At 35.1% G+C, this 19,337-nt stretch overlaps 2 protein-coding genes across 3 annotated transcripts; both read right to left on the bottom strand.

Annotated features, from left to right (window-relative positions):
- Positions 1-794: 794 nt before the first annotated feature.
- LOC111808504 lies at positions 795-5,021 on the bottom strand. 2 transcript variants are annotated; one of them, XM_023694520.1, is made up of 3 exons: positions 4,849-5,018; positions 4,141-4,317; positions 795-3,473 (listed from the first exon to the last, which is right to left on the bottom strand). In XM_023694520.1, exon 3 carries the CDS (start codon positions 3,151-3,153, stop codon positions 1,138-1,140), a length of 2,016 nt encoding a protein of 671 aa, XP_023550288.1. In that variant the 5' UTR covers positions 3,154-3,473; positions 4,141-4,317; positions 4,849-5,018; the 3' UTR covers positions 795-1,137. The 2 variants fall into 2 exon arrangements, with proteins under 2 accessions (XP_023550288.1, XP_023550287.1); XM_023694519.1 differs by lacking the exon at positions 4,141-4,317 and having other exon boundaries at positions 4,849-5,021.
- A 5,655-nt stretch (positions 5,022-10,676) lies between these two features.
- LOC111808640 (GDT1-like protein 1, chloroplastic) lies at positions 10,677-18,285 on the bottom strand. Its single transcript, XM_023694754.1, has 11 exons — positions 18,007-18,285; positions 17,426-17,510; positions 16,768-17,058; positions 16,447-16,500; positions 15,745-15,909; positions 15,360-15,421; positions 14,878-14,956; positions 14,075-14,204; positions 13,524-13,594; positions 12,637-12,684; positions 10,677-10,848 (listed from the first exon to the last, which is right to left on the bottom strand). The coding sequence occupies exons 1-11, from the start codon at positions 18,159-18,161 to the stop codon at positions 10,777-10,779; spliced, it is 1,212 nt and encodes a 403-aa protein (XP_023550522.1). The 5' UTR covers positions 18,162-18,285; the 3' UTR covers positions 10,677-10,776.
- Positions 18,286-19,337: the final 1,052 nt, after the last annotated feature.

Genomic DNA, 19,337 nt, shown 5'->3' with positions numbered 1-19,337 from the left:
TTTTTTAATTTGTAGAATCTTTTTATTTTGAAATTTTGGTGAAACTTGAGAAAATGTTCAGGTCTATTGCTTGGAAGGCAATTATCCTAACCGTTGGACTACAAACGCTGTTGATGAAATGTAAATTGAAAATTGTATATTTACTCTTTAAATTATCCAAATCCAAGATTTTCCGTTGTCCTCCGTCTATTTTAATTTGTTTTATATACTCGCTAACTTTGGTTTCAATATTTTAAATAATTTTTAGAAATAGGGGAGGTTGTTAGTTTGGGGTATAGGTAAATTTTTTATTTTTAAAAAATTAGTGTTCGTCAAATCTAAGATATGTTTGATTGAGTTTAAATGTCGAGCTAAAGAATGATTTTCTTCCTTCGACACCAACCAATGGTAAATAACGATGGCAAAAGCTTTTGTTAGCTACAGTTATGTAATATGAAAAGAGAGACCGACTGGAGTTTGAAAATTCATCGACCAAAATGCTATCGATCCCAAACTTTAAAGACCAAAAGTACACATAAAACGATAATGGCAAGGGACGGACGAGGGAAGGGGAAAGGACGGTAGGGAGGAGAAAGAAGAGAGAAAAATGAACTACAAATATTTTTAATACAAATAAACTACTTTTTCAAAACTTCACGAGATAACTCAAATCAAACTTCGACAGCTAATGCTATCAAAACCCAAATCTCGACGATAACTCAAAAACTAATCTAAATGCTATCAAACTCAAACTTCAACCAAATGCTATCAAACTCAAACTTCGAACGGTTACCAAAATGCTATCAAACTCAAACTTCGACACAGGAAAAGGGCCCTTATCCATAACCAGAATGACAACATTAACAAACCTACAGGTTGCTGAGCTGCATTTGAAGCCTGTTCCACATACATTATCTAAAAGAATATATACAAGAAAGAACAAGCCAACAAACCAACAACCCAATACTGAGAATTTGCCCCCTCAATATAGAGCACTCTTAAGGAGTCTTTCCATTTGGACCAATAAATAACAAGCTTTATAATGGACAGATACTAAACAAGGAGAGAGAGACAGAGAGACAGAGAGATACCAACATTACCGACCGACCGACCATGCCCGTAACACCAGATGGACGTAAAAGGAAGGCTGAGATTGCTTCACACCCAACTACGAGGCATGGAGGGAGGTTCCATCGAGTGCTCAGGACCAGAAACTACATTTCTACTACTTGAGCCTAACCCAGAGCTGCAAGCAAGCATTGCCAGCAAACTTCCACCGTGCACCCTACCTTCGGGAATGATCGACGGTTCTTCTGCTTCACTGCCTGCAACATGCGCAAGATTTGGACCGACTTTGCCTCCTACCTTGATGAGATCTTCATTCATGTAATCTTCCCTGACTACTCCTTTCATCTTCTCCTTCTGACTGAGATTAGGCTCCTGAATAATAGATCCAAGTGAGACTCCCCCATGAACCCTCTTGTCTTGCACCAGGCCACTATGAAGTGCACAGAGACCCATCTTCCCCCTTGCGAATGAATTGCATGGGCAACACGGTCGGGTGCCATACTCGGACCCAGGATGACCCCAAGAACATCTCTTTCCTCCACCATGTGCCTTGCAAAAATCTGTGCTTCCTTGTGCACTCTTGCCACACCCTTCGAACTTGCATCTTTTTCCCCCACCGTGACGCACGCAATAGTCTGTCCTTCCCCGAGCACTTTTTGTGCACTCAGGAACAGCACATCTCTTGCCCCCACCATGTGCCACACAGAAGTTGGTACCCCCATGGACGCTCTTTGTACAAATACCACCTCCTTGGAATCCACACCTTTTACCACCACCATGGCCCTTGCAAAATGGGGTGCTTCCTTCAGCACCTTTGGTACAACCAGGAGACGTACACCTTTTACCCCCACCATGAGCCTTGCAGTACATGGTGCTCCCTTGTGCGCCTTTAGTGCACCCAGGCGTTTGGCATCGCCTACCACCACCATGAGAGATGCAAAGACCGGAGAGGCCTTCTGCACTCTTGGTACAGTTCTCCTTTTGACATCTCTTGCCACCACCATGACGAATGCATAATCCTGATTTCCCTCTTGCCGCTCGAGTGCATCCTTCACTGTTGCATCTTCGACCCCCACCATGGGCAATACAATAGTCTGTGCGTCCTTCTGCACTCTTGGTACAACCCAAATGTTGACATCGCCGTCCACCTCCATGGGCCTTGCAGTATACAGTGCGACCCTCAGCTCCCTTGTGACATCCAGGTTTCTGACACCTCCGACCGCCACCATGTGATATGCAACGGCCAGAAGCACCTCTGGCTCCCTTGCCACATCCATCAACTTGACATATCTTGGAATTACTACTACGACTAAATCGTTCTTGAAGCTGTTGTGTTATCCCGGAAGTACAGGTGACTGAGCTTTTGGGTACGGTTAAAACGCTTGAGGAAAGGTCTGGAACATTTGCAGGTGGCATCACTTTCTCAGTAACTGGGTGAAAAATGTAGCCAACCTGAGGATTCAACGAGGTAGAAATGACTGGCTGGACGGTTCCTGGCTTCCAACCACATGATGTTTCTCCATCATCTGTGTTTAAGGTTTCAACAAATGTCAATGGTTTCTCCATTGACAACTGAAGTGAAGGAATACCCTGATAAATTGAAGTGACATCAGATTCGCATAGCCCAGTTGAGAGACTCAACTCCAAGTCATCCTTCGGTTTAAATTTATGTACTTTAAGCGACTTATTGGCAGGTTCTTTAGGGCTAGCTACCTTATCATTACCAAGATTGAGAGAAAAATCCAGATCAAGTATCATTGAGGATTCCTCATCGGTGTCTTTAGCAGAGGACACTCTGGTGCATTCAGTTGCTGAACTCCCCTTACTATCAGAAGAACTTGAGGAATGAACAAACCCAAGAGACAAAGAAGACCCAACTGACCGACCACCCACGGATTTCTCAACCAAACTCCACTTTCGTTTCATTCCCTTCGACATGGACCTACAGGGGACCGAAGATCCAGTACCAGTAGAATCAAGTCGCAGAATAGTATCTGCACTGTCTCCAGCTCCAGTTTTTCCATCTTGGAAAGACTTCCCCAAAATCTTTAGTACATTCAAAGAATAATTGGCAGCAAAATTCAAGTTCTGAACGCTCGAGCCCATTAAATTATAGTTAAAATATTGTTACCAAGACCGAATTGAATTAGACCAGCCTCCCTGACTTCCGGGATTTAAAAATGAAAAGCTATGAAACTAGTTCTATTTTATTTTCTAATATGTTGAGGAAAAATAAAAAGAATCTAAGGAACTAGGATGAATTGTTTCTGAAAAATAAGATACCGCCCCCACTAACAAATCCTGAAGTGTCACACCTATCCATCTTTTACAATTGAATAAGACCTTCAGCGTATCACATGCACCAAATATTGATGAATCAAAGGAAACTTGAAACTTCTAAAGAGGCATATTGGTTATCAATCAACCTGCACCAACAATTCCATTGATTAAAAACTATAGTTCACTAAAGAACTTGTGCTGATCTGTTCTAGAAGAGATAATAAAATAAACAAGAAGGAAGATGGTAAAGTGCTGTCATACATCAATCAACTAAACTTAACTGAAAAGGAAATAGCATGGAGAGGTTTAAGTATGTTTGCCCACGTATATGGGATATTTTAAGAAGCGAACATCTTTCTTAGTCACATAAAAGAATAAGAAAGGTGATTTCACTTTGTTTCTGACTAGGAACAAGCCCTATCACAAGAATATTTTGTTAAGTAGGACGATAGCTCTGAAAAAGACCGATTGAGGTAATGGTTAAAATACAAAGCAACTGTTAGATGCACAAACTTGAGCAGACAGTAAGACTCCACGACTCCACAGCTCCACATATTGCTATTAACTCGATGAAAAGGCATCCAATTGTTTATATGCAAATTTTTCTAATAGATCAAGTTGATTACAGTAAACAGAAAGACAACATTAAATCTACACACCAAAGATGAATTTAACAATAGCACGCAGAAGGATCCTAGGAGGTGACGTGAGAAATTCAAGAAAAATAATGAAACAAACAGCCAGCCAGCATGACATAATTAATATTTCAACTGTTTGATTGCTGTAAGAGTGCAGATGGATGAGAGAAATAACCTTTTTCAGCTGTAAGCCACAACCAGAACATCTAATACTAAATTTTGAACTTGAATACGGTTCTTTATTTTTATTGTTCTTTTCTTTTATAGAAGGGGGAGAATTTGGGCTGAATTGTCTTCCAAATTGTAACAGAGAAAACTAAATAAAACCCCACTTGTTCCATCAGTCTTCAATCTAAAACATGAACTAGCTCGAGTCGATGATATGTTAAAGAGTGAGACCAAGAGAGTAGATTTGTCGACATTTCTAATAAAATTTAGCTTAATTCAATAGAGAAAAAAACATTCCCCAGTGAATTGAAATGCATCTCAAGCTTCATAACACATAATTCACAAATTCTCCGCATAACTCAACCAAAACCAATCCTGTGCATGTCAAATTCATAGAAACAAACAGAAATGACCAGAGCGAGGGGAAAAAACAAAAACAAAACCAAAATTAGAAACCAAATCGCTTTCACTTGCAGGGTGAATGAATCCAGAAAATTCAAAAACAAAAAACAACAAAAACAGAAGAGAAATTCCTCATACGCAAAAACCCCCCAACACGTTCCCTGCTTCCACAGCAACACGAAACAGGGGAAACAAACAAGCACAGAGCAGAAAGATACAAGTTGAAAGAAAGTAAAGAAAAGAAACAAGAATCAATGAACGATTGAAGAAGAGAAACAGAGGAAGGATAGGAGAAGTAAGTAGAAGAACAAACCTGAGAGTTGGATCAAATTTCATGCGGCGATTTGGGGAAGAGAAGGCGGAGAATTTAAGGGAGATGGAGGCGCCGGCGGAGAAGGAAGAGAGGGATGAGGCAAAGGGTTAGATTGAGAAAGAGACATACAAATGCGCTCACAGCTCTACAGAGATGCTCAAAACGAGTGGATGTAACGCGCATTTAGAGGAGAACAGGCTGCACGTTTAATCCCCCCAAACCCGGTTCGGTTTCCCCAAACCGGGGAAAGTTCGTTTGTCTTCATCCACGCGCCTCATTTTTCTTTCTTTTTTTTTCTTTTAAATAATTCTCTCAATTTCAATCCTTTTCATTTATTTTATAAAAAAATATTAATTCTGAATAATTTTTTAATAAATTCAATAATATATATAATATAATGTTTAATATAATTTCTTACCATTACAATATAGTTTTATGTTATTTATATATAAAAATCGAATTCTTTTTTAAAAAGGATTGGAATAATTAAATTAAAATGTAATTAAAATAATACGTATAAAAAATTGGACGAGTTGTATTGTGACAAGACGACATTTGAGGTCGTATAATAATAATAATAATAATAATAATAATAATAATAATAATAATAATGGTTTTAAAATGATATTATTATTAAGAATTAAAATTAAAATGGTGGCAGATTGGAGATCACGATGAAAAATATTAAAAAAATACGTAGGGATCATAAAGATAAAGGATCCTTTATTTGCTCAGTGAAAAAAAAATGGAAAGAAAATCATTTATTTCTTTTTAATAATTATATAATTCGGGGAAATGAATTTGGTCGCTTCTGCGGATTAAATCCATTCAATGGATGGACTTCACTCCACAGTGTTTTTTTTTTTTAAATAAATAAATAATAGACTAAATTAATAAAAAAAATATAATATATATCTAAAAAGTTTGTATTTTTTGTCTAATAAATATTCTTAAATTTTTAGAATTTCAATAATATTCTTAAATTAANATTCAATGGATGGACTTCACTCCACAGTGTTTTTTTTTTTTAATAAATAAAAATAGACTAAATTAATAAAAATATATATATATATCTAAAAAATTTGTATTTTTGTATAATAAATATTCTTAAATTTTTAGAATTTCAATAATATTCTTAAATTAAAAAAAAAATCTGAGAAGTATTTTAAAATATGATACTAACCCTAAGTATTTTTAAATTTTTAAGAAAAATTTAAAAATATTAATGAAATTTTTGAAAATTCAAGTTAATTTTTAAACATTTTGAAAAATTAAATAAAATTTTAGAATTTTTAAAATTTGAAGGTATATTTAGGATATTTTTATAATTTAAGTTAAATAATATATTAAATTAATTGATTTNTTTAAATTTTTAAGAAAAATTTAAAAATATTAATGAAATTTTTTAAAATTCAAGGTAATTTTTAAACATTTCGAAAAATTAAATAAAATTTTAGAATTTTTAAAATTTAAAGGTATATTTAGGATATTTTTATAATTTAAGTTAAATAATATATTAGGATAATTTTTTTGTAACTAAATGATCAAAATTAAAAATATAAAAAATTAAAATATTATAAAATTAAAAGAGCAGTGAAACCGGGAAACCGCTGAAACGGTAAACGTGGGGGAAGTGGGTTAGGTGAAGGNAAATATAAAAAATTAAAATATTATAAAATTAAAAGAGCAGTGAAACCGGGAAACAGCTGAAACGGTAAACGTGGGGGAAGTGGGTTAGGTGAAGANTTTACCAAGAAATTAAAGAGTGGAGGTGAGAAAGCCAACCCATACCACATCTTCGCCACTATCTTTACCTTTTCCATTTATTTTTTAAATTTATTATTTACTATAAATTTAATTTTATATCTAATAAATTTTTTATAAATTCTTTTTATATAAAATTACTACAAACCCAAAATATTAAAATTTAAAGAATAAATAGACAAAAATCTGAACAAAATTATTTTAAATGTAACAAATAATTTTTTTAAAAATGTAATAATATTTTTATTANGGGGGCGGCGTGGCGATACGAAATCGGGAATATAAAAGGTGACACGTCAACACAATTACCATGTCTTTATGAGTCGGCAGCGCCTCGTCACCGCTCGTTTTTCGTCTCTGTGGTCCCCACTTCTCTTCTCCCTTTGACTTCCACGTTTCTCTTCGTTCTCCGCGCCGATTCNTAAAAATCTTCTTACCAGTAATTAAATTAGAAGGTATTTCTAATGGAATCGACTTTCCATTTATATATTATATAGTTTTTATATTTTTAATAAATCTCAAATATCTCCTAATACCAAATAAGAAACTTGGGATATATTTTTTTTTTCTTAAAATAAAAAAAAAATATATATATATATAGANCCTTTTTTTTTTTTTTTTTTTTTTGCTGCCGCGGTTTTCCTGATTTCAATAACGATACTCTTCCACGCGCTGCTTCCCTCGCGTGTTCTTCAAACTCCACCCCATCCTCTCCCTTTTTTTAAATTAAGATTTTATTTCTGTTGAATTCTCGCTACGGCGTCGNAAAGAAAAGAGGAAAAAATTAAGGGTTTAAATTCGCTTGGCCCCATTGGAATTATTCTATTTTATAATTCAATTTATTTTCTCCTAATTCTTAAATTAAAATTTTCTTTTATTCTCATTGAATTAGTAATTTTTACTTTTATCTATGATTTTATATAGTTTTTTAAAATAAAAAAAAATAAATACGAACTCAAATATTTATTTAAGAATTAATGAAAGAAACCAAACATAATTTTTATTTTTAAAAAATTAAAAACAAAAATCAAATAATTATCTATATTTTTTGTTATTATTTTCATGAAAACTAAATTTATAAACACTACATTTTTATTTACTTTACAAAAAATCAAAACTCGTCAAAATAAAAAATAAAAAATAAAAGACAAAATCATTATGAAATGGACTTTTGGTTTTTTATTTTTATTTTTATTTTTATTTTTTTGTAAATTTCACAACGAAAGTAAAACGAATAATTTAAAATATATATATATATATAAAAAAAGGATAAATTCGAATTAGTGTAATATTGTAAGGAAAGTAAAGGAAAAGAAAATAAATTGAATTATTTTTATTTAAAAAAGAAAAAAAAAAGGTTTGATATTTTTGGGAAGGAGCGATGTTTACCAAGAAATTAAAGAGTGGAGGTGAGAAAGCCAACCCATACCACATCTTCGCCACTATCTTTACCTTTTCCATTTATTTTTTAAATTTATTATTTACTATAAATTTAATTTTATATCTAATAAATTTTTTATAAATTCTTTTTATATAAAATTACTACAAACCCAAAATATTAAAATTTAAAGAATAAATAGACAAAAATCTGAACAAAATTATTTTAAATGTAACAAATAATTTTTTTAAAAATGTAATAATATTTTTATTAAAAATCTTCTTACCAGTAATTAAATTAGAAGGTATTTCTAATGGAATCGACTTTCCATTTATATATTATATAGTTTTTATATTTTTAATAAATCTCAAATATCTCCTAATACCAAATAAGAAACTTGGGATATATTTTTTTTTTCTTAAAATAAAAAAAAAATATATATATATATAGATATTATAGAGTGCTGCGGCATCGGAATATGCGTACAAAATATTCCTGTGGAATCTCAGGCGCACGTGCCAATGGCACGCCAACCAACTCTAGTCCTACGTTATGATTTTTTTATTATTATTATTTTTTTTTTCTCATAAATTTATTTTAATTTTGGCAATTTTATTTTTGGTTTGAGTTGGTTTTATTTGGTATTTTAAGTTTGAAATTTAATAAATAATTTCAAATGGTGGAGTTTTAAAATTTCCAAAACTAAAAAATGTTTTATTCCAAACTTTGTGGATTAAATAATCATTAATATCAGCCGTCATAGACAAAATAATGTATTTTTCTTTTATATTTTTTTAATTGATAATTTAATAACTTTGCAACCGAAAAAAATAATTATTTTTAATAAAATGAATCGTTTATGGATTCTAGCCCTTCTAACCCGTAGCTATCTTCGTCCCTCGAGATCAACAAGGGCTCTATTATTGCACATGTTTCATCTTGAATTAGATCAAATCTTTATCCTAAAAACCTCGTTCGGATTATACCTTATTTAGTGTAGCAAATGTTCTAAATCAATAGGTCATGAAAATTTATTCAATAATTTAAAATTATTGATAATTTATCTCTATTCTTAAAGAAGTCTCGTTCCTGTCTCATTTTGTAGACATCTCTACTCATAACGAAATATTGTAATTTTCACGTGTAATCTTGAAATAGTTTAAAAGATGAAGTTACCATCTAATCTTTACACGTGCAACACTCAATGAATTCTATAATATTTTAATCTTAAATTCTTTGTTCTTTTGTTTTTTGTCGGCCAATGGCGTAGAGGTAAGTGGAGAGCAGCCATAGTTGGTTTGCAAAAGCTCTCTTGGACAGTACAGTTGATCAAAAGTAAACAGAGAAAAACAACCCATGTCGTTACAATGTTGCCACTTCACAAAAAAAAAAAAAGGACAAAATGTGGTATATTCTTTGTTTATACTATATTATATTCCCCCTTATCCACACACACATATCGATTATGGTTAATATGATTAAACTCGAACTCCTTAAAAGAAACAAGTTCAAACTCTCGATAGTCGTATATAAGCAAAAATAAGATCAACCTAAATGTTCACAACCCACGTAAGCCTTTTGATTTTACGGGAATTGCACCTAAGAGTAAACCCTTGTGAGACATCTCACAAAGACAACTAAATGAGCTTGGTTTCAATCGAGTCGAGTGCAAGTCTTCTTTCTAGATTTTGTTAGCATGCCAAGCACAGATATGACAATAGGACGATGAAGAAATGTTTGTTCTCGTCTCACTAGAGAAGAATGTAAGAATATTGTAACTAAAATATACCATTTGAAACGTTTTGAAAGTAAAATGAAAGGTAGAAAAGAATTGCACCATGATATTTAGTCCAAAAGAAATATCACAGCTCCCAATCACATGTAGAGTAGAGAGAGGAAAGGAGAAGAGTGAGTGAGTGGTGGTTTTGGGATAGAACATAGTAAGGAGCCATAGTGGAAAAGTGATTGGTGGATAAAGAAAGAGAGGCATACCTTTAGTTTTACATCAAAACAGACGTTTTAAAATTACATCGACTAAAAATTGACTAAAATGAACAAAAGTTGAAAGTACGAACATCGACTAAAAATTGACTAAAATGAACAAAAGTTGAAAGTACGTGAACCAAAGTAGAATTTCTATCGTCTTTCAAGTACTTTCGAAGCACTTTTGAATTGACAGAGAAATGAACATTCTACACAAATATGAATAATTAGATTTTACATACGTTGAATGAAGTTTGTCCTTTATAACCTCACATCTCGTGTTAGAATTTGAAGGCCATTTGGATATGGACGGAGTAGGAAACTTCAACCTCAAATCCTATTTGGTCGAGGGTATATGCTTGAGACAGATGTATTTGTTGTTCCTTTATAACCTCGTACAAAAGATTCGACATGAGACTATGACACGTATAAAGAACCCTAAAACCCTCGACCAACTATGATCCGCCTCATGGCATCACTCAAAAATTCAAGTTTCTCAAATCAAGAAACCAACTAAATAAGTTTTCAAAAGCTTATTTACCAAAAATAGTTCTTAAAACACTCAGAAAATATGGCCAACCTCTCATTGTCACATCCAACAAGGATAAGAAGTCCAAAGCCACACAACCACTAGATTCTGAGATATGTTAGCTTTATATGATCTGATTGAACTCTCTTCTCCTCCGCTCACACTTGACGTGCATAACCCATAAATCTTTGCTAAGATATATATCTTTATTCCACAAAGAAAACAAGTTAATTCACAAATCATGTCAAGAAAAGAGTTCCAAATATTACAGTTTCTAGTTTACTATCTCGACTAAAGTTACGGCAGCGAAGACGAGAAAAAGAACACCTCCAACATATGCAATAATCTGCAAATAAAACGGTTTATGTTAGAATAAGAACTTCCTTTGTTTACGTAAGTTCCAGGAATAAGAATATTCTCCAGTTTTGAGATAAAGATAGGCAACTTGAGTTAGAAGCACAGTAGTGGGCCTAGACTTGTTATTAATAGTTGCAAGTTAGGAAGACTGAGAAGCATAGAACTTTCTTGTTCCAGAAATTTGTAGCGTTCCACTACTAATGGATGGAACCTTTCTAAAGCATATATGGAATGATGCTGTTAAATTGCACATCAATTATGCTAAATGACACTCGGTAGCTTGGACGGTGGAAAAATTAAGATTTATTGGCTGGATTATGTGCATGTAGGGTGGTTCAAGATAAGCCCATTTGAGTAACATAATTCTTTGACTGGCGAAGAGAACATACCCACTGACAAAATCAAGAAAATAAGAAAAGATCATGTGCTTGAATATAAGAAGAGACACTACAATGGGCTACTAGGAAGGAACTATTTGCATTCGTGTGATTGTGAGATTCCACATCGGTTGAGGAGGGGAACGAAGCATTCATTATAAGGATGTGGAAACCTCCGTTTTAAAAACCTTGAGGAGAAACTCGAAAGGGAAAGCCCAAAAAAGGACAATATCTGCTAGCGGTGGGCTTGGACTGTTACGAATGATATCAGAGCTAGAGACCGGGCGGTGTGCCAGCAAGGACGCTGGGCCCCCAAGGGGGTTGGATTGTGAGATCCCACGTCGGTTGGAGAGGGAAATGAAGCATTTCTTATAAGGGTGTGGAAACCTCTCCCTAGTAGACGCGTTTTAAAAACTTTGAGAGGAAGCTCGAAAGGGAAAGCCCAAAGAAAACAATATCCGCTAGTGGTGGGCTTTGATTGCTTTGCTTTGGAATTCTGGCGGGGGGAAGAAAGAATACAGTCACAATAAAAATAGGATATATCCAGATTCCAGAAGGAAAAGATAACAAAGGATAAGTGCTTCATCGATATTCTATTCTTTTTCATATTTGGCTGGGAGCTCGGGAGGAAGAGATTTAGAGGAAGCAAATGGGATTTCAAACAATAATTACTTCGAATTATTGCCCTCTCTTTTATGGAGACATAAGACAACTTTTTAGGACATTCAAAAGAGAAGTTCGACGAATAATTTTTCACTGATTATCCTTTCCTCCTAAACTTGTGTCAATAATTGAAAAGCTAAGGAAATATTTTACTCCTACAAAACCCCTAAATTTACTTTATTGAAAAAGTAATCATGTAAGGATCAATTCTCTCTNCCTACAAAACCCCTAAATTTACTTTATTGAAAAAGTAATCATGCAAGGATCGATTCTCTCTTTTTTTTTCTTTTGGGGGGAATACTGATCTCAATACAGCCGCCCCCCCAAATGGAATAAAAGACAAAAAGAAAAAGAAAAAAAAAAAAAANGATCTCAATACAGCCGCCCCCCCAAATGGAATAAAAGACAAAAAGAAAAAAAAAAAATNCTTTTGGGGGGAATACTGATCTCAATACAGCCGCCCCCCCAAATGGAATAAAAGACAAAAAAAAAAAAAAAAAAAGAAGGTGTTGTCATATCATAATCCTGGCTGGTTGGCCTTTCAAACCACACTGAACATTTTAGAGGGACAAATGAGAGAGAGATAACTTAGGGAGCACGAAATTCATGTTAAGTTCACTGTGTGTAAGACAACGAGTTCATCCTCCTGAAGCATAATGTGCAGTAGATATAGTAGTGAGCATTCATAAATGGCATAGACGTGAAGAAAGTGGACAAAGAATGAATGATCATCTTACCTTCTCTGATAAAAATGTCCCTAGCAAAGAACCTCCTAGAACTGCAAGCTGCGGATATCAAAATCGAATAAAAGAACTGGCAACTTGACAAGTGAGGATGATAAATAGATACTGAGGATTTGGTACACGCCATATATGTGTGTATAAATATATATCCACAAGCACACATATGCAAGTATATTATTCTAAAGAAGTATTTAACGTGTTCTTTCCATTAAATTCATCTACTGAACTTGCCCCCAATCGATAGACCCACATGCAGTACGCGCATAAGATTCAACTTAATATAACAACCACAAATAGAAGGTTTGTGTGAGATCCCACATTGATTGGGGAGGAAAATGAAACATTCTTTACAAGGGTGTGGAAACCTCTCCCTAGCAGACGCATTTCAAAAACCTTGAGAGGAAGCCTGAAAAGGAAAGCCCAAAAAAGACAATATCTACTAGCAGTTGGCTTGGGCAGTTACAAATGGTATCAAAGCTAGACACCAAACGATATGCTAGCGAGGAAGCTGAGTCTCAAAGGGAGGTGGACATAAGACGGTGTGCCAGCAAGGACGCTAGGCCTCGAAGGTGGGAGGATTGTGAGATCCCATATCGGTTGGGGAGGAGAATGAAGCATTCTTTATAAGGGTGTGGAAACTTCTCCCTAGCATACACGTTTTAAAAACCTTGAGGGACTTGAAAGGAAAAGCTCAAAGAGGACAATATCTACTAGTGGTGGACTTGGGTAGTTACCGTTTGTGATTTTGTAGACACACAGAACTGTTTACCTATATCTTACTGATCAACTTTCCCACTGAGAAGTCTGGTTTAATCAACAGGTTAAAGTAATGTTTAAACAAAAATGAAGTAACTGGATGCTGTTAAAAGTATAGAAGTTACCAATGTTGCAACACCATGACCAGCTAGTGCACCTCCAATGACTCCGAGGGGTGAAGAAGCAGCAGCAAGGGCTACATAATGCCAGAAAAAAGATAGCTTTGAGTTCAGATGTAGGAGGAAGTACTAAATCGGAAAAGCACTTGCAATTTCTTGTCAACACCAAATTCAATGATTTAAATAAAAGACTACAATCTTGGTCCACATAAACTATTGAATGAGGAAAAAGAAACTTCGCGCTTGCTTGGGTTTTCCCAGAAGCTTATTCCAAGGACAATTTTATATAAAATGTTAATGGTTAATTCTTTCTTAATTCTAAAGAACAGTGTGGAAAGATGAATACAGTTTACATTTGTCAGTCTAGTTCATTTGTATTTCGATCAATCTTAATCTTTTCTTCATTAACAAACAAATGAGGATATAAGCGAAAGGAGAAAGGAGGGAAAACTACTTGGCCATCCTATCATATAAACAATCAAATTTCAAGATTTAATATTGCAGTTTTAGTAGAAGATTTCAATAAAATAATTTGATACAATAGACTTTCCAATTACCAATTGTAGAGAAAAATGACTTGTCGCCCCACTCAGCAACAAATACTAATGCAAAGGTGCTGACGACAGTACTGGCAGCAGCTAATATCCCAGCACCATTTCCTGAGAACTTTGAGACAGCCAACTCTGCCTGATTCAGATTTTAAAACAAAACTGTTATTTTCTGACTTACTTTCAGCTACTGAATCCAATCACATAAGTACATCTGGTTTTTGGTGACTTTGTAGAATTCTCTAAAGGGAAAAAAGTTGGTGTTTACAGTAGTTTCGAAACTATTTTTCTAGACCTTCAATATTTACCATTTCAGTTCTTCACATTCCCCCCAAACGAACAAAAAAGAAACTGTTTAATCTTAGAGTCATCTGAATAGAAAGAAAACAAAAAATAATAATTTTTTAAAAGAATAAAATTGCAAAGCAATATGTTATAAAAGCAGAAAAATTCCACCACCATAGTCCATGGAGACAGAGCCTTCGGAGAAGTGCTCTTCACCCTGCACTGTGGTAGGCATAATTTGCCTAAAAACATCTTGAAATATACTTTCATGATATTAAAAACACTGGTAGTCCAATGTCATGATATTAAGAACCAATGTATTTTTCAAAATAGTTCAAATAGTATGTTTTCCTTTTTGGATGTGAAAACATATAATTTTCGTTAAATCATAGTAGTTATTACATTTATCTAAGGTCTCTTCCTATATTTCATACCCTCATGGCGGTTAGCCACTACACCAAGGGTTAGAATACTAAATTTTTTGTAGGCCACTGTCACAGACGTCAGACATTAGTATAAGGGATTACCTCCTTCTGCTCATCTTCTGCCTTTAGTCCATCGCTTGAGCTGGCATCAAGCAAAGTCGTAACTCCAAAATACACCTGAAATCAGTCACAATCATTCAATTACATCCGTAAAAAGCATTAGAGTTTGAATTAGGTTATTTTCTCAAGTATGTAGCTACTTGTGTGTAGCAAGCAAAAAAGTTGTTTTGTCACTAAACGATCCAATTTATTCATGATATTTCGCATTTTGCTAGTAAAGCATGCCTTTCATGATTATTTTTAATTATAAAGATTCTTCAAGAAAAATCTTGAAGCATATCGAGTTACTATGCACAAATATAAGGAAACTGCAAGCTCATGGTTACCGACATGATGCTCCTGTTAGCTGTCATTAGGTAAATAATTCTATGTCAAATGGGATTGGATAACAGATACGAATTTGTCCGAAGGGGTGTGGCAATGAAAAACAAAAATACATAGTCAGCCATGGTGAAATAACATACGCAAGTGCACCAAAAGTTCCAGCAAAAACAATAGCAGCAGAGTTCCTAGCTGCTAGAAGAGCCTACAGAAGACAGTAAACATAGAATTAGGAAAAGCACNTTGATAAGCAATTTTCCATGTTTTCTTGAGATATCAACCACAGATCATTTTCGTATATAATGCCTATGACTCGTCTGTTTTTTAATTAAAATAATTGCCAGGCGCACCAATTTATTCATGATATTTCGCATTTTGCTAGTAAAGCATGCCTTTCATGATTATTTTTAATTATAAAGATTCTTCAAGAAAAATCTTGAAGCATATCGAGTTACTATGCACAAATATAAGGAAACTGCAAGCTCATGGTTACCGACATGATGCTCCTGTTAGCTGTCATTAGGTAAATAATTCTATGTCAAATGGGATTGGATAACAGATACGAATTTGTCCGAAGGGGTGTGGCAATGAAAAACAAAAATACATAGTCAGCCATGGTGAAATAACATACGCAAGTGCACCAAAAGTTCCAGCAAAAACAATAGCAGCAGAGTTCCTAGCTGCTAGAAGAGCCTACAGAAGACAGTAAACATAGAATTAGGAAAAGCACCATACCCTATCATAATCAGGACAGCAGGTCAGAAAAATAAATAATTCAAGCTGTAATCGCCCAAGCCCACCACTAGCAGATATTCTCCGCTTTGGTCCGTTACATATCGCCGTCAAAATCACAGATTTAAAACACGTATGCGAGGAAGAGATTTCTACACCCTTATAAGAAATGTTTTGTTCCCCTCTCCAACCAATGTGGGATCTCACAATCCACCACCCCCTTGGGGGCCTAGCGTCCTCGCTAGCACACTGCCCGGTCTCTAGTGCTGATACCATTTGTAAGAGCCCAAGCCCACCGCTAGCAGATATTGTCCGCTTTGGTCCGTTACATATTGTCGTCAGCCTCACGGTTTTAAAACGTGTCTTCGAAGAAGAGGTTTCCACACCCTTATAAGAAATGTTTCGTTCTCCTCTCCAACCGATGTGGGATATCTCACAAGCCCATTCGTATTACAAAGTTTCTTTTTCCCACCAGAAATTAATTCATTTGGCACTTACTGCAATGAAAAAAGTCTTGTCCCCTAGTTCTGAGAAAAAGATTAGCAAAAACGCCTGCATGAAGAAAGAGTGATAACATAAGTATGATTCTTCAAATTCACATCATACTCCAAGCTTAAATTCATTACTCTAAACTTTAGCTCAAAATCAACCAATAATATTATAATTTTATTTGCAGTCAAAGACATACGACTTTCAAAACTGTACACGAGATGTCAAAGTTCCACCACGAAGTCTCCACAAAGAAACCAAACTACAGCTAGGCTTCCTTCAGCATTAAAAATACAGATTCATAAAAGTTATAAGGAGTGATTTACTAACTGACGCAAAACCTGTGCTAATATCACCAAGGTCTCCCAGAAGAGGGACTGACTGCAACCCAGTAGCAACATCTGAACCGGCTAATGCCTGCTGAGAGTTTTGAAGTATGAAGAAACCAGACAGGAGCATAAACTTCATAACTGAACTGCTGACTGCACTGCTAGATTCATGGTTATCTATATTTTCATGAACTCCCTTTGCCAGTGACTTCTCAAAGGCACAAGGATTATCCATAACAGTTACTGATCTTGTAGATAATTCACAGCTGCAGTAGTCACGATGAAGAAGTTCCTGGAAGACAATTTATCTCAATGGACGAGTATGCATGAAATGAACCTGAAAATGTTACATTTTATACGTCCACATCTATAAAAAAATATATATAGGTAACTAAAAGAGATATAAGAAACTGTCTTACATTATCATATCTTTAATCCCCCCAAAACAATAAACAGAACCGACTACAGAGGGGTTCGTCACAACCACACACGATTACATGTTCCAAAATTACATGTACACAATCTAAGTACACTACCAATACCATTAAGCTTACATATGTATTCAGAAGTATAAAAGTATCTAATTATTAAGTTCTCACAACGTAAGTTGGATTGCAAAGAAAATGAGAAAGGAAAAAAGGGAAACGGGAGAAAATTACTTGGCGATCGTAATATTTTGAAACCACTTCTGATTTGCGCCAATACCTCTCTTTGCGAGTTGTGGCCTGGCAACCACTTGAAAACCTATATCAATAAAGCAAGAACAGATCAAAGAATTCATACCTTCTCTGAAGTCTGAACGGCATTACATTTCAGAGATCATTTATCATTCATTTTCTGTTTCTTGTTTCCTTCTCACTCCTCAAAATTATAAACAAATTTTGAAAACAAAATTCCTTTGCTAGCTTCTTCTTCACTACACCAATTTTCCATTTAAAAAAATTTAAAGAAGCGTGATGAATATATAGCTCAATTTGCTTCATCTCCTACAGGAGCTCAGTCTTCAAGAAATCTCTCAAAATAAACCAGTCCCAAACACACACACATCAATCAGGCAGCCACCGCAAAACTGAATACGCATCTCATTCTCTCCCACAGTTTGTTTCTAGCAGACATTCATTCTACCCTACAAACAAAGAATCTAAAGCCGCTATTCCCTGATGTTCTCCGCTCAGATATCAAAACAAGGACCTAATTCATATATACATAGATACACAAAAATCAAAAGAATCAGAATTACCTGAAAAGAACGGGAATAGATTCATGAAGCGAGAGTTTAGAAGACAGCTTCCTGCAAGGAGAGCTAAGAGAAACCAAACAAGTAGGTACGGATTTGGGAGATGAAGAGGGTGAAGGAGGACGAAATGTGAACTGTGAAAGAGTTATGGCTGGCATTGTTCGTCAATCCCCTCCGTTTCTGCTCTGAATCTTTCAGTCGAAAACGAAAGGTCGAGAGGGAGGGAGTGAAGAAATGCCAGGCCGGGAAGAAGAAGCAACGACCGACTGTGAGGCGCCAACGGTCCCAACTGCACTTTATCTTTTTATCCGTTCCCATTGGGCCTACGGGCTTACGGCCCAATATTGAGCCGCATGGGCCATCCAGCCCTTTGCGATATCAAACGACTGAATTAAATAAAAATAATAATAAATATAAAATGAGAATAATAAATAATAAAAAGGGCTGATTAAAAAATAAAAATAAAAAGACAGTCCTCCGAGGAAAAGGTAAGAACATCGAAGTCAATGTCTTGTTCGATGGAAAGACAAAAGTAGACTCCCTTTGACTTTCACTCCGATCGGCATAACTCTCAACCACCCGCTCATTGTCCTCCCTTCTTTCTCAAATGCACATCTACTTGTCAACTGACCGAGGCTATAAAGCCAATGGCTATTGCAAGTACGATCTAACAAATGCCCATAAGACTCACCCAGGGTTTAAATACGATATTTAAGACCTTATCGATACAGGGAAGGTGGAGCCAATAAAGGCAAACCATCCCAATGTAACTATCAATTATCTACCCACTTATGTTGTTCATTCTCCTGTCAATATAAATACGTACACGAATGAAAACTCTAGTCGAGAAGAAGATCACTGTAACGCCCCTAATTTTCTTTAACCTAATTAGTGACGTCACCCATGCATACTTAACTCATTAAGCGGAAGCTCATCATAAATAACCTTGAAAGAGTCTTTCATAAATATTCATGAATCCAAAACAAAACCTAAACTTCGAAAATAACCCTTCAACACTGAATTCGAAGTAAATCCAAATGAAACAATACTCAATGTAAAACTTAAAATAGTCTAATAAGAGTAAACTTCTAAAAATATCCCGTCTCCAACTTCCATGGTGGCCTCAGCTCCGCCGTCAACCGTACATTGGCGCCTTGCCTTTACCTGAAAAATGTAGGTAGCACGTGGCTTGAGTATTTTATGAAATACTCAGTAAGTCACCCCACTGTTGGGGTTAGGAATGCAAACACATGCAACATATGAGCGGGACCTAACTTTTCATAAACTTTTCATAGCCTTGGGCGCTTTTCTATTCCGGGTAGGGTTGGATGTGT

This window comes from Cucurbita pepo, chromosome LG13 (genome assembly GCF_002806865.2).
Source record: "Cucurbita pepo subsp. pepo cultivar mu-cu-16 chromosome LG13, ASM280686v2, whole genome shotgun sequence".
Lineage (NCBI taxonomy): Eukaryota > Viridiplantae > Streptophyta > Magnoliopsida > Cucurbitales > Cucurbitaceae > Cucurbita > Cucurbita pepo.
Note: the sequence above shows the minus strand (reverse complement) of the source record. Positions and strands in the feature narration are given on the sequence as shown.

Coding starts and splice junctions, on each gene's coding strand:
- LOC111808504 (XM_023694519.1), bottom strand. CDS start 3,153: ATGGGCTCGAGCGTTCAGAACTTGAATTTTGCTGCCAATTATTCTTTG.
- LOC111808640 (XM_023694754.1), bottom strand. CDS start 18,161: ATGCCAGCCATAACTCTTTCACAGTTCACATTTCGTCCTCCTTCACCC. Junction 15,910..16,446: donor ACAAGACTTTTTTCATTGCA/GTAAGTGCCAAA, acceptor TGTCTTCTGTAG/GCTCTTCTAGCAGCTAGGAA. Junction 12,685..13,523: donor GTCATGGTGTTGCAACATTG/GTAACTTCTATA, acceptor TGATATCCGCAG/CTTGCAGTTCTAGGAGGTTC.